The 14,089-nt window shown below is 33.5% G+C and overlaps 2 protein-coding genes across 2 annotated transcripts; one reads left to right on the forward strand and one right to left on the reverse strand.

Annotated features, from left to right (window-relative positions):
• Positions 1–1,585: 1,585 nt before the first annotated feature.
• On the reverse strand, positions 1,586–8,482 carry LOC106719202 (puromycin-sensitive aminopeptidase). The gene is made up of 12 exons (XM_014513479.2): positions 8,013–8,482; positions 6,969–7,930; positions 6,441–6,630; positions 6,050–6,163; positions 5,556–5,690; positions 4,367–4,459; positions 3,870–4,019; positions 3,448–3,725; positions 2,696–2,915; positions 2,445–2,567; positions 2,077–2,298; positions 1,586–1,779 (listed from the first exon to the last, which is right to left on the reverse strand). Exons 1-11 carry the CDS (start codon positions 8,403–8,405, stop codon positions 2,086–2,088), a joined length of 2,871 nt encoding a protein of 956 aa, XP_014368965.2. The 5' UTR covers positions 8,406–8,482; the 3' UTR covers positions 1,586–1,779; positions 2,077–2,085.
• A 1,903-nt stretch (positions 8,483–10,385) lies between these two features.
• On the forward strand, positions 10,386–13,835 carry LOC106719123 (protein disulfide-isomerase TMX3). Its single transcript, XM_014513379.2, has 8 exons — positions 10,386–10,444; positions 10,521–10,770; positions 11,002–11,185; positions 11,350–11,497; positions 11,571–11,793; positions 11,953–12,169; positions 12,247–12,442; positions 13,756–13,835. Exons 1-8 carry the CDS (start codon positions 10,405–10,407, stop codon positions 13,776–13,778), a joined length of 1,281 nt encoding a protein of 426 aa, XP_014368865.2. The 5' UTR covers positions 10,386–10,404; the 3' UTR covers positions 13,779–13,835.
• The last annotated feature ends 254 nt before the right edge of the window (positions 13,836–14,089 follow it).

Below are 14,089 nucleotides of genomic sequence, written 5' to 3' on the forward strand. Positions count from 1 at the left end.
TAAACTATCTGGTAACATACTTGACCCTATAAAAGACATAAAGTTAAAGTATTTTTATAATAAATGTTAAGTTATGAAAATAATAAATCAGAATAAAAAGATCTGAGCTCTAAAGCTCTAAAGAGTCTGATAAGAATATTTAGGTATGAAAGTATTTTTTTGTATACACGCAAATGATACTTTTAACAGCTGGATTGGTAAGTCTAAAGTTTAATTTCCGAAATATTTACTTATTGTAAATACACAATAATTAATTAGATAAATATATTTTTTATCGGCACATAAACAAAAAGATCGATGCCATTTTATACAAACCTATAAATATGAAACTGTCAGCATAAGAGATTTCATCGCTTTAATTTTAAAACGATTTACTATTTTTATGTTTTTGCACTGCACCATGTGAATTAAGAAAATTAGTTACGCAAAATAAAATATTACGAAATGCAACGAAATGACTAGATAAGTGACGCTGTCACAGCAAGCAGCCATAGACTATCTGATAGAGTGTATAAAGCTTCTGCATCTGTGCTTTACAAAGAGTATGTTACTACTCGCGTGGCTGTAAAAAATAATTAAAAATAAAGGGGAGCGTAACTCACGTCGCAAACTCATCGCGCGGCTGCATAAAAGAATTAAAAATAAAGAGGGGTTCAACTCACGGCGCAATTAGCAATAATTTGCATTCCTGGGTTGTATAGATTTAGATATTTTATATGCTTTCCTCTAGCACTGTTACATTTTTTAGGGCTATGGTTTATGGGCTAGGTTTTTTTCCTTTCATTCAATTATCCCCGAAAAGTTGACGATACAGAGGTATTTAAGTATATAAGGAAAAAGTAAAAAACATTTTGCAGGTACTCTTGTACACTTTATTGCAATAACACAGTCTTACAAAACAAAATCAATGATACAATGAATTAAAATGATGGTAACTACAAATCATAATCACATTATATTACTGACCTAAAATTGTCAAAGCCGTCATTTTAAATGTAAGTAGGTAAATAACACTAGTTTGACAAAAATGAACTATTGCACATTGGTCAAAAATTACGAAAATAACCTTAATTTCATCTCTAATCTAGCATTTCAATAACCAAATAAACGTTAGAGCTATAAGAATGAAGTAAATTAAAACCGCATTTAGCACCACCAATATTTTGTAACATAACTCTAAGATAAATTAATATTTTTACACATTTACACAACACGTCACACGTAAAGTGGATGTGCCCGCAATAGCTTCCTGTTACTATAAGATGGTAAATAGCGAAAAAGTTAAATGTGATTTTTTTTTATAATTCATTAATAAAATGTATTAAATGTTTTTCTGCTTTAGTTAATAAGTTTAAATGATAGAAATGCCCCTAAGCAGTGTTGAATTTTAACTTTGTACTATAAGAACACTGCCATAGGAATAATGAATGAAAATGTAAAAAAGAAAGGAACAAATTCTAAAACAAAGTCAATATTAAATTATACATAAAGTGGGTATTTTTTTAGCCTTAGCAGATAGTGTTATAAAAAAAAACAGTGAAATTTATTTCTGTTTAGCAATAATTTAAACTACGACGATCGCCAAAGAAATATTATGCTGCACATAAAATTTTGAGATTATTTTGACAAACCTACAACAAATATAAAGTTAGATGTTATGAAATAGCATTTTGTACAATTTAAAAGTTTAGCGCCGATCGTAAATAAAGCTAGCTTTTATATATTCGTCTTGAAACATAACAATAATTTTCGTTGTAGTTTCAGTCTTGTCATTTGGTCCTGTAAAGAAAATATAAAAATAAATAATGTTTACACAACACTTCTTTTGTAGTAGTGGATTTACTATAATATAGCATATTATGTAGTTAATACTTTTGGAGGAACACAAATTGCAAACCTGTCCTTATCCCACTCTATGATGTAATGATGTTTTCGATTTTGACAAATAAACAACTGCACAATAAAACTAAATTGGATCGGTTTATTTATTATTCTTAGAAAAGTAGTCCATATCAATGTTGTTTAAATATTATCACTTGACATCCCCGCGTAAGTTTAATCAGTTAAGGTACTTACGAATGCAGTTTAGTGATATGGCTTGAGGTATGCGTCGGTGGAGGCGAGGTCGCGACGTAGCCAGGCGGCGTTGAGGCGCACCGTCTCCAGCGCCTGCTGCACAGACCGCTCCGTACCAGGCGAGTGGTGCGTGCGGAAGAACTCCTCGATCTCCTGGGCACTCGCCTCCGAAGCAAAGTTCTCCGTCGTCGATTTCACCAGGCGAGCCAGTAGGAAACCACCCTTGAAATACAAATATAGTACTTAAAACTTCAGAATTGTAGAAACCTTAACTACTTATTTACATATAATTTTTTAATTAATCTCCTATTACTGAAGTTTTTTTTCCTCATTATTGTGAAAGGAAATAGAAAATAATATGAATTTACCTGGTAGCGGTCCATAAATTCCTGCCAGTGATCCTTGAAGAATTGCCACGCGAGGTCGCGCCCGTTCTTACTTACGGCCACCGATACTATCACAAATACAGTATCTTGGGAGCGGACTTCATCCTGTACAAGACACATTAAAATAGACATATTAGTTCATTAAAAAACATAGCTTTCTAACAATCCAGTTAAAAAGGGAAGATAAATAAATATTGTAACATTTACACAGATGGAGAAGCAGTTCAACTGACCGATATAGCAAAGTCCAGCACACGTTTCAAGAGTTCTGTATCCTTGACGGCGCCGAGCGCGCGGCTGATGCGGTCCTTCTCCTCGTGCAGGTCAGCAGCGCGGTACAGCTGCAGGAAGCGCTGGAAGGTCGCGTCGTCCGCCTCCGCCAGCACCGCGCGGTAGCACGCAGACCGCAAGTCCGCCGGCAGCGTGGACACGCCCGCAGCGTGCTTCTCGAAACTATAGTATTACAAATCTCACATTATCATTGTTCATAGGCGTCATTTTACAGATTTTAGGATATTATACTTGTCAATCTCATATAACTTATTTTATACTAACTATGCCTAAAATTATACAACAAAACATTCACATAACCCTCACATATTCCCAAACAAAAACCTCTATTGTTATTTTTGTTATTTTACATTGTTACTTTACACCCTTGAGGATAAAGCCTCTAATGGTTCTAACGGTTAAAATGAAGATACTTTCATATAAATTTCCACCTCCACTTTCAACCCCTTACATTAATTTTTTCGCTTTAAAAAGTTACCTTTGTCCTTTCTCTATCACTATCTGTGTACAAAATTTAATTGAAATAGGTTCAGTAGTTTTGGCCCGAAAGCGAGACAGACAGAATGGCAAACTTACTTTCTCATTTATAATATTAAGGAAGAATAAAAAATAAACACTTTTAGTATGAATACAATAGATAATAAGTTATTTAGTCTAGTATGCATTAATTGCTACGAAGAAAAATGATACATACCGAATTTTCGCCTCTTTTATAGTGGTGGGATCTTCAAAACTAATCATTTTGTTCAGTACAAAACTTCTTAAAAGTGTATCGAGATGGCTTTCATTTTCCGCCGCGTCCCAACCCAATCTTTTAGTGACGCCAGAGAAAAGTTTTCGGCCGTAGTTCTTCAAAGGTTTATCCAGAGCTGTATGCGAGAACAGAGCCGCCAATTTAGACAAACAATTCGAGATTGTAGACCAAACTGTGAAGTTATCTTCATTAACAAATGCTTCCATAAGTTTTAACGACTGTAATAAAAAAAATAAAAGTTGTCACAACATGCATGCTTTCAAGACATATATAAACATTAATTAAATAGTAATCATATATCAAACAGAAGAATATATTGGTAAGTAAAGTTAAGTCCATAAAAGTATGGTAAAAATGTTTACCTCTGCAGTTTGAGTGTGTCCGGCTTGGACAAGTGCGAAGCAGTCGTCGAGCAGGCCCAGCCGGTCGAGCGGCGGTAGCGAGCCGTCGCGGATAGCCGTCACTAGCTGTTCCAACATTTTGGGCGGGTAGCGCGTGCGGTAGTACCCCACCTAAACCGTACACAATATATCAGCATCATATTAACACTCTCACTGAAACCTTTTTGTATAAAAGTGTGAAAAGAACCAGACACACCAGTGACAATGAAAGTGTTAACTATCAAATAATCCAAAGAATAATCTTACTAATATTATAATTGCGAATGTTGGATGTATGAATGTTTATTAGAAGGTATCTGCAGAATGGTTCAACAGATCTCGATGAAATTTGATATAGATGTAGAACATGTATACTACTAATTTTTTTTTAATTCTTTGCGGTTGGTGTCACGGGCGACAGCTTGTTTTTAATAAAATATGAAATTATCATGAATCATGTTAATATTAGGAAGTCTTACAGTTCCAGGATTGAGTTTGACCCATGAGCTTTCGGCAACATTCTCCAACACAACTTCTTGGCTTCTTTTATCTAGTACAGTTGACAGAGCAACCTGGAAAAGAATTTATTTAAATAAATAATTTGATAACATACTATGTTGTAATCAAAGTAAACATAACAGTGTTGATAACATCATACTGCAAACATAAAAACAGAACTATAGTAATTAAGATAATGAAAATACAAAACACATACATATATACACAATACTCCAGTCTCAAATACTTTATACAACTATGTATATTATATCTAAATGTACGACAATCGAACTTGGATAAGCGAGAGTCCTAATCTAACCTGAATTTCTCGCTTATAGAGGTTGTCCATAGTAATGATACAATGACAGTCATTTATGGAGGTTTCTCGCTTATCCAGACTATACATTATTGGTATTTATCTAACTGTGGGTTTAGTGCTCTGACATTTGCATTGATACTTTTGTGACAAAACAGTAAAGTTCTAATTCACAACTATATACTAGATTATTTCATAGAGCTAAAAGAAATGATTTAAGGTTGAAATTAAGGACATTGATTATGAATGTTAATTAACTTTCTAACATATTTTATTACTATTTGATGTTATTAAAGTTTTAATATTACTTTATAAGTTTCGGGTATAGCGCTATGTATTGAAGCGGAATCTTTCTGTGCACTAAATGGACCGCATCTGGAAGCTTCTTGTTCTTGTCGATTGACCAAAATATTCTGTTGATACTGTGCCATGAAAATATACAACAACTTTTGTATGTTTATAATTTCAAAGCATCATACTTTTCTTATATATAGATATTTTTGGATATATGTTTCGGATTAATCAAATAATAAATAATATCTATATATATAAAAGAAAGTCGTGTTAGTTACACTACTTATAACTCAAGATCGGTCTAACTGATTTAGCTGAAAATTGATGGGGAGGTAGCTTAGAACTAGGAGACGGACATAGGAACTTTTTTATCTTGTGTGCATTTTTTTTACTCCGCGCGGACGAAGTCGCGGGTAAAAGCTAGTTTTATATAATCATTGTTGAAAAATAGGTCAACATTGATAGATAAGATAACAATAAAGATTTGTAGTAAATAATATTACTGATGACCTTTAAATGCAAACATATTGTATTTTATCTGATCAATATCTGTATATTACCTTTGAGGGCTGCTCCTGTGTTGATATAGTTATTGGTATCATCCATAGTGTATCACCACCTTGGCTACCATCAGCACAGAATTTCTCTTGAGTCAATTTCAAGATACGATTTGCTCCTCTTTGTTCGGAACACACCTAAAATTATTTTATAAAATTATAGATAGGACAGACAAGAAAACCAAACCAAAAAATATATTATGAAAAAATTTAATGTAATATATATGTAATAGTTATGAAAATGTTTTTTTAGATTAATTTCATCAATTCACTTTCTACATATCATCATGTTATGATAAAGTAGTATAATGTACAATGTACATATAATGTACTTCTTACATAAAAATTACTGGAATCCATAATAATTTTGACTCAGAAGTGACACATTTCACATTGTAATACATTTTCAAAATATGATTTAAAAAAAAGACGAAAAAACCATGTAAAATTACTTATAAAACAATTAAGAATAAATAAGCTATGTATTACATACATACCTGCACCACTGGAAAGCCCATTTGTTTGGTCCAAGTTGACATTACAGCACCTACAGGTTTGTTTGAAGCCTCTTCTAATGCTGCCCATAAGTCTTCAGTAAAAGTATTTTTATACTAAAAAAAAAAACAACTTTATTGAAGGTTGATTTCATTAGACAAATCACACCTTTAAAAGTATGTTAAACTAGCTATCGCCCGCGACTCCGTCCGATCGGAATGAAAAAAAAAAAACTTAATAAGTAACCTATGTGATCTTTGAGACTATGTTCTATATCTGTACCAAATTTCATTAATATCTGTTCAGCTGTTCTGGAGATACCTTCAAACAAACATCCATTTATCCATCTAACATCTAAGCATTAATAATATTAGTAAGATAATATTTATCTACCTGGTGTCGTGTAAGATAAATGTTCATGCCTTTACGAAAATCATCATCCCCAATATATCTGTGTAACATACGAATCACTGAAGCACCTTTGTTGTATGATATGTCATCAAATATTTCATCTATTTCAGATGGGTGGCCCACTGGCACTTCTATTGGATGTGAATTTTTCAAGCAATCCAATTCTAAAGCCCTGAAAAAAAATATTAGATTAACATAAGTCAAAATATATTATATGTATAATATATGAAAGCAGTACAATTGCAAAGGTGAATGACATTAATACAGCCATTGGCATTGTTCCATTTTTGTACTGAGGCTAAAACAAATTGATAAACACATGACTAAGCAAATGTTTAATGAAAAAATTTATGCCCCTTTGTGAATTACATTTCAAGCCTAACATACCTAAAATGTATAGTCAAACATTTACACATTTTTGAAATTAAAATAAATCAACTTAAATTTTTATATTATACATTATGAATACTTATTTAAAATATTGTAACATATATGTTATTCATCCCTTACCGAATATAGGTCTCCGTTACAAATTGTGTCCAGATATCATAGTCAGGGAACAGATGATTCACGCACAGGAATTCAACAAAGGAAGCATACCCTTCATTCAACCAAAGGTGTGTCCACCACTCCATAGTAACCAGATTACCAAACCATTGATGTGCCAACTCGTGACCAACTACGAGTGCTATCCATTGCCTTCTCACTGCTGAGGTATGTTCTTCATCTACCAATAGGCAAGTCTCCCTATATGTCACTAAGCCCCAATTTTCCATTGCACCAGCAGAAAAATCAGCAATGGCTATCAAATCAATCTTCGGCAAGGGGTATGCAATATCAAAATACTCTTTATAATATGGTAGAACTTTGGCAGCAACTTCCAGTGCAAATAATCCTTGCTTGCTTTTACCCACCGGTGTGTAAACTCTAACTAGGACTCCATCTCGAGATGTCATTTCAACAAAGTCATACTCGCCCACCACTACTGCCACAAGATATGTGGACATTATTGGAGTCGTATCAAAGTGAACTAATTTTTTGTCCCCTAATACCTTTTCGTCCTTTACGGGCATATTTGAAAGAGCTACTCTATCCGCCGGAACTTCTAATGAAATGTCGAAAGTGGCTTTGATAGCAGGTTCATCCCAGCATGGAAAACATCTGCGTGCATCTGTAGCCTCAAACTGAGTGACAGCAGCGTAGCGCTCTTCGCCGCTGGGAGTAAGATATTTGCTTCTGTAAAGACCCTTCATTTTGTCATTGATTTCGCCAGTAAACTCACAGTACAGTGTGGCATCACCTTCGGGAAGAGCCTTTTCGAACACAATAACTGCAGTCTCATCCGATGCTGAAAGCCGCACTTCCAAAGGAGAGAGCGCCGGGTTGGCGCCTCCGTCCCCATATTCCAATTTCACGCTAGTCAACTCCAAATCTAAACAATTGAGTACAATTTCTTTGGTAGAATTCACGATCTGAAAGTGAATATGATGTCTAATGCGTCACATGGAAACAAGATTTTTGCAATAACTAGATTATGATGAAATTCTTTCTTACCGATACTTTCACTTCTGTCTTTCCACTAAAAGTAAATTTGTCGAGATTAGGAACCAATTGTAATTTATAATGTTTTGGTACGACATTTTTAGGAAGTCGTTGGAACGGTTTGTTTTCGGGCATTGTCACTTTTTCTTTCAAGATCGGTAATGTGGGACGCTCAACTGAGAAATACCGTAATGACCGAGTGACAGAGTGAACTCGCGTTGCAACCGCACCCGCACCGCTCGTGCCGTAACGTACCCCCCTCTCCCGTTTGATCGCCACGAACTCTTGTTTCGTATAACGGTGATCGCGTAACGATGTGTAATGGCGATTTAAATTATAATATTTTCTGTTTTGTAAATTACATGTAAATGAATTGCGTATAATGCGTATCAACTGTAGCGTCATGGAATGAAATTTATGTGACGCTGGCTTAATAATGAATGTTGTCCACTTAATAAAGGCAAGGACAATTTAGAGTCTAGCTATAACAACCTAAAACACTAAAAAACACATGACAATTCAATTTTTGGTCTTATGCCTGGTTTACATTAGGCCAACTCAGAAAGCCAGTAACGCTCGATGTCAGCGCTGACATACAACTGGCATAATATAGACACACTGAAGCCAGTAAGCAGCCAATGCAATAACTGGGGTGGATTTCTACTTTTAAGGCCAGTTCGGCTATTTCGCCTCAAATGTAGACGGCCTGCCTTTGCCAGTCCAGTGCTTACAGAACAATTGTATAGAACCACGCGTAGCATTGCCAGGCGTCCGGATAAAGTCGGACATAGGTAGGCTTTTTGATTGCATGTCCGGCCAAAATAAACGGTTTTCCGGCTTTTGTTAGGCTTTTTACATTTCCCAAACGAGAGTGTACCTATTAATACTGAGACAAAATCCAAAATAATATAGGGTGTCCGACCTTTCTAACCAAATGTCCGGCCAAACTGGCTGGTCTGTCCGGCGAGTAGGTTTGGCGACCTGGCAACCCTAACCACGCGTTGCTTATTTTAGGGAAATTTTACCAGCTGGACTGCGAATCGAGAGAAAAGGGTGACGCAACCACTGTTCTTTCATGTTGTTGTTGTAACTCTTTATTGCCCAAAATATTATAAATATTACATTGATCACTGACACAGTGATTTTAACTCTATCAAATTTGTTATTTGTCATTTTTGCGATTTTTGAATCAAAATATTCTGTAAAAACTGAATATCGAAAGTGGTATTTTTATAAAAATCTCAAATCCCAAATCCTCAAAATCTACATTTAGTTACGATTATATCAATAAAGCTTTTTCCATATGTAGACATATTCCAACTTCAGGGTTTTTATTTTTATAAATATAGAACCCTGAAGTCGGAATGTGTTATTTTTATAAATAGAACCCTGAAGTCGGAATGTGTCTGTCAAAAGAGTCTGGAAAAAGCTTTATTGATAAAATCGTAACTAAATATAGGTTTTGAGGATATAAAATAGTTTTATTTTTTTTGATATTTAATACGGTTTATTGCCTACAGCTCAAAAGCCTATGATCTCAATTTTAATTTTAACCAAGATCATGGACCTAGCATCCTTAATATCAGTATTCACTAACTTCGTCTTTAAATATTTTTTAAATCTAGATATTAACTTCGTTAATCTTTTAGTACTAATTGTTGTGTACGTTTATAAAGTTTTTTCCACTGTAGTGTTTTCCTAGATGTTGTTGTCCAAGTAGTCTTTACGAATTGACACCTTAGACTGAGCTAGCATAATAAAGACAACAACGCCAAAACAGTCCATGCCAGGCCGGCGCTAATGTAAGTCAGGCATTATGCTTTGTTTAAATTATGCCAGCACAGTAGAATAGTAGCGCTTAAAATCAACACTGGCATAATGTAAGCACTAACTGGCGTGGCGCCAGTGAGCCACTGACCTCTATACACGGATAAGTTATGAATCGTGGTATTTTGTGCCTATATGATTTTCGCCATTTTCGCGTTAACGGTTTCGTTTGGTAGCAGTGATGAGGATCTAATCAAACTAAAAATTAAGAAAGAATCACAGGTAGGTGGGCACCGTTAATCGAATAGTTAACATCGTTAATCGTTAAAGCGTTAATTCGAGGCTTTTTTACACAATATACACCATGTACACACCCAGGGCCGGGTAAATTTTCATAATTTTCATTGGCTACACTGCTGCGCCTAGACGAATGACATTTACAGAATACTGTGGAATGGAACATACAGAAACAGGATATATAGTACTTGATTGTGGTGTAGTGTTTAATCTTACCAATTTAAATTAAATTAACAAAAGGCTGTGTAAAAATGATATACAACTGTTGAATTCACAACTCAAAGCGTCTGAATTCACGCAATATTGACTAACAACCCAAATTGATTTATCTAAAGTTACAATGAAGTTATTGAGTGGACATCTTTTTTTCTTTATAATTGGTAAGTATAAACTTACCCTAAGAATCAAATTTGAATTTAGTGCATTTTAAAACAAAGTTTACTGCTTCATTTACAGCCTTCTCATCAGTGTCATCTTCACGTGTCTTGGAATTAAGTGATAAATTTATCGATTTAAGCGGCGATGGAATGTGGTTTGTAAAGTTCTATGCTCCATGGTGTGCGCATTGTCGGCGTTTGGAACCAATATGGGCACATGTAGCCCAGTCTTTGTACAATACCGCGATTAAAGTGGCAAAAGTGGATTGTACACGTTTTCCAACAGTAGCTACTCACTATAAAGTGAGGGCTTACCCAACAATAATGTTGTAAGTATAAAACCTTATAATTTACATGTTCTTATTCTTAATAAGTCTTATTAATGCACTGATCTTCCTATGTGCTTTTTTATAAGACAAGGGGGCATACAAGCAGCTGTGAAAACAAAATGATTATGCACTAACTATTCCTCTTTTTGTTTTTAAGCATTACTTACTTGATAGTCAGTACTTACTCTTAACAACTTCAATGTACTAATGTGAATATATTTTTACCAACAGCATTAAGGGATCACTTCAACATGAGTATACCGGTGAAAGGGAGAAAGATGATATGGTTAAGTATGCCATGAGGATGGCTCAGCCAGCTGTTCAGAGAGTCACACATGCAGATAGCATTGGATATTTAAAAGAATCTCACAATATCTTTTTTGGTTATGTTGGAAAGACGGAGGGAATTTTATGGGTAAAATATCTTAATTTTATTTATGATATAAGCCTTGTTGTTTTTAATGTTGGAAATTTAAATAGTTATACTTTTCCTCCCTTATTTTGCTGTTAAACTCAATTATAGATGATACATTTGTACATAAGATACATATAATTTTACATTTACAATTGTAATTACAGGAAATGTTTGCTCTTCATGCTGAAAAATATCAACCTCATACCTGGTTTTATGTTATGTCTAAAGATGTGATTAAAAATGAGATAGATGGCCCACATAATGAGACTGCTGTATTTGTTTATAAAGAGGATGGAGTATACTTATTTGATGGTATTATTAATATTTTACAATGTTTTTTTAGATAAATCTGAGCCTAGGTTCTACAGAAATGTAAATTTTACAGCTTCTGAAGATCTGCTTAGGGACCAAGAAGCTTTGAACACAACCTTAGATAAATGGATCAATACTGAACGGTTTGGATTTTTCCCAAAAATAACCAGAGCTAACATTAACCACTTTATGGACATTAACAAATACATAGTGATAGCAATAGTGTCTGAGAACAAGCTTGGGGAAATAACACAAACTGAGAGAGATTTTAAGGATATGATTGAAAGTATTATTCGGTAAGCAAAATTATAGTTGTTTTTTTTTTACTAGGATTAAAAAAAAATTGTAATAAAACATGTGTCAAATTAGGATACTTTTTATAACTTCAACTCTTTATAACACCATGAATTTTGTTCATTTCCGTGAGATACTATTATTTGTTTTATAACTTTTAGAAAGAAGAAATCTGAACTTCACGAGAATTTCCAATTTGGATGGATGGGAACTCCAGAGTTGGCAAATTCTATTGCCATGTCTGACTTGACAGTTCCCCATTTGCTGGTGTTGAACTCTACCACAAGCCATCATCACATTCCTGACGATGACCCTGTCCTGATGACACCCGAAGCTGTTGTATGGTTCCTCGAACAGATATACAACCAGCAGGCGCCTGTAAGTTTAATGTATTTTTATTTCATTTCCTGTTAATTTGTTTATAATTTATTCTTTTAATATGAGATAAATTGCAGACATATGGTGGTGACTATTGGCTGATCCGCTTGTACCGAGCATTCTACGAGGCGCGGACAACGCTGGGCAGCATGTGGCGCGGCAATCCCGTGCTCACCGCGCTCGTCTTCGGCCTGCCGCTCGGCTTTCTTTCTCTCATCTGCTATTCCGTCTTCTGCTCGGACATCCTCGATTCCGATGAAGATGAAGAGATCGGTAAAAATTTAAAATATATGAAATTCGTAAAAATGTATCTCTAAATCATATTATAAATGTTCAAAAAATACAAAACGTTTGCGACCTAGGCGCGAAAGTTTAGAATATTATTCAAATTTATTATATGTGTAGAAGTTTTAATATTAACTTTTAAGATGTTTCTAGTCATTTACCAACGAGTAAATTATATTTAACCGACGTTTATTTATTCAAATAATTAACTATTTTTACTTGTGCTGGTGCACTTATGTTACAAAATAATTATGTTAATGAATTTATATTTTAATAAAATACATCACATGTTTTTATATTTGATTGATTTTATGTTGGAAAATTATGAGTTTTTGTGTTAGATCTTTGATCTCATTAAAGCTGTTTTATGCCTTTAGCTATGGGCAATAAATGTTAGTTCTAAGACAATGTTTGTATAACATGTTAACATTGTAGTGTTGTTCTGATTTATTAATCTATAAATAGTCATGGTATGTGTCGCTTAAGAAATAACTGTGAACATTCCTAATCTAAAAACTTCATTAGGTATATTGCTATACTATGGTATTATTTAATATTTATTCTAAATACTACATAAATTAGTTACCATACATACATTAATTACATCCTGTATTTAGATAGCAAATAGTATACTATATGGCATGTTAGGCCATGAGTAGACTGGTATTGGCTAAATTGCTTTTATTATATCGCTAACTATTATATTAATATGGTTTATGATAAAAATGCCTACGTAGCAAATCATTCAACTCAAAGAGACTTCTTTAATAATTTGTTGAATTTAATATTGATTATTGACGATTAAACTTTGAGTAAAGGGTTAATTATGCAAGACATATCACTTGCAATAATATTTTGACAGCTTGATTTAGCATAAATCTTCGAGTCTTTTAAAATTTTGATATCTTTTAAATCTTAGATTTAATCATTTACTTGTCTTTAGTTATTAAGGTACGGATGTGATATGTTTACTATTTATTATTATTAATTAAAGTATACTAAGTTTATAAATTATAGTTATAGGATTTTTTTATAATGTAGAAGATTTAAAGGAAGAGGAGCTTGGTTTGTAGTGTTGCCATGTAATAGGTGAGTTTGTAAAATTAATTTCTATGTGTTTATGTTTGAAGTTGTAAAGACAAGTGAAACGTTTTGCTTATTACTCCTTTAGCTTATGAATTATTTTTATTTTAAGTTCCTGCGACTTGGATCTCTTGAGTAATATCAGGTTTGCACCATAGGCATTCTTATCACTAAATGTAGAAAAATCTCTTATAAATAATAAACATTATTATTTTCAGAATCCCACGAAAAGAAGGACTAAGTCGCCGAATATAAATTTTAACAATTAAAATTAGTCGAAAAATTTGAAGCCCCGAAATATGTTTTACATTTTTATCTTTTATGTACCAGTATTTAAAAACTCGAAATAGATTTTGAATCTTGTCTAAGTTTAAACGGAAATTAGGAATTTATTACAAGTACATATATTTATCCTATTTATAGCAGAATATCCAAATAAAATCTGATACTTAAGATAGTTTAATTTGTAATAAGTTTAATAATTATATAATAAAATCAAGATTTTAAAAACTACTTAATCAAAGAATTATATTTATAAAAAAAATTGTATTT

The sequence above is a fragment of the Papilio machaon genome, chromosome 12 (genome assembly GCF_912999745.1).
Source record: "Papilio machaon chromosome 12, ilPapMach1.1, whole genome shotgun sequence".
Taxonomy (NCBI): domain Eukaryota; kingdom Metazoa; phylum Arthropoda; class Insecta; order Lepidoptera; family Papilionidae; genus Papilio; species Papilio machaon.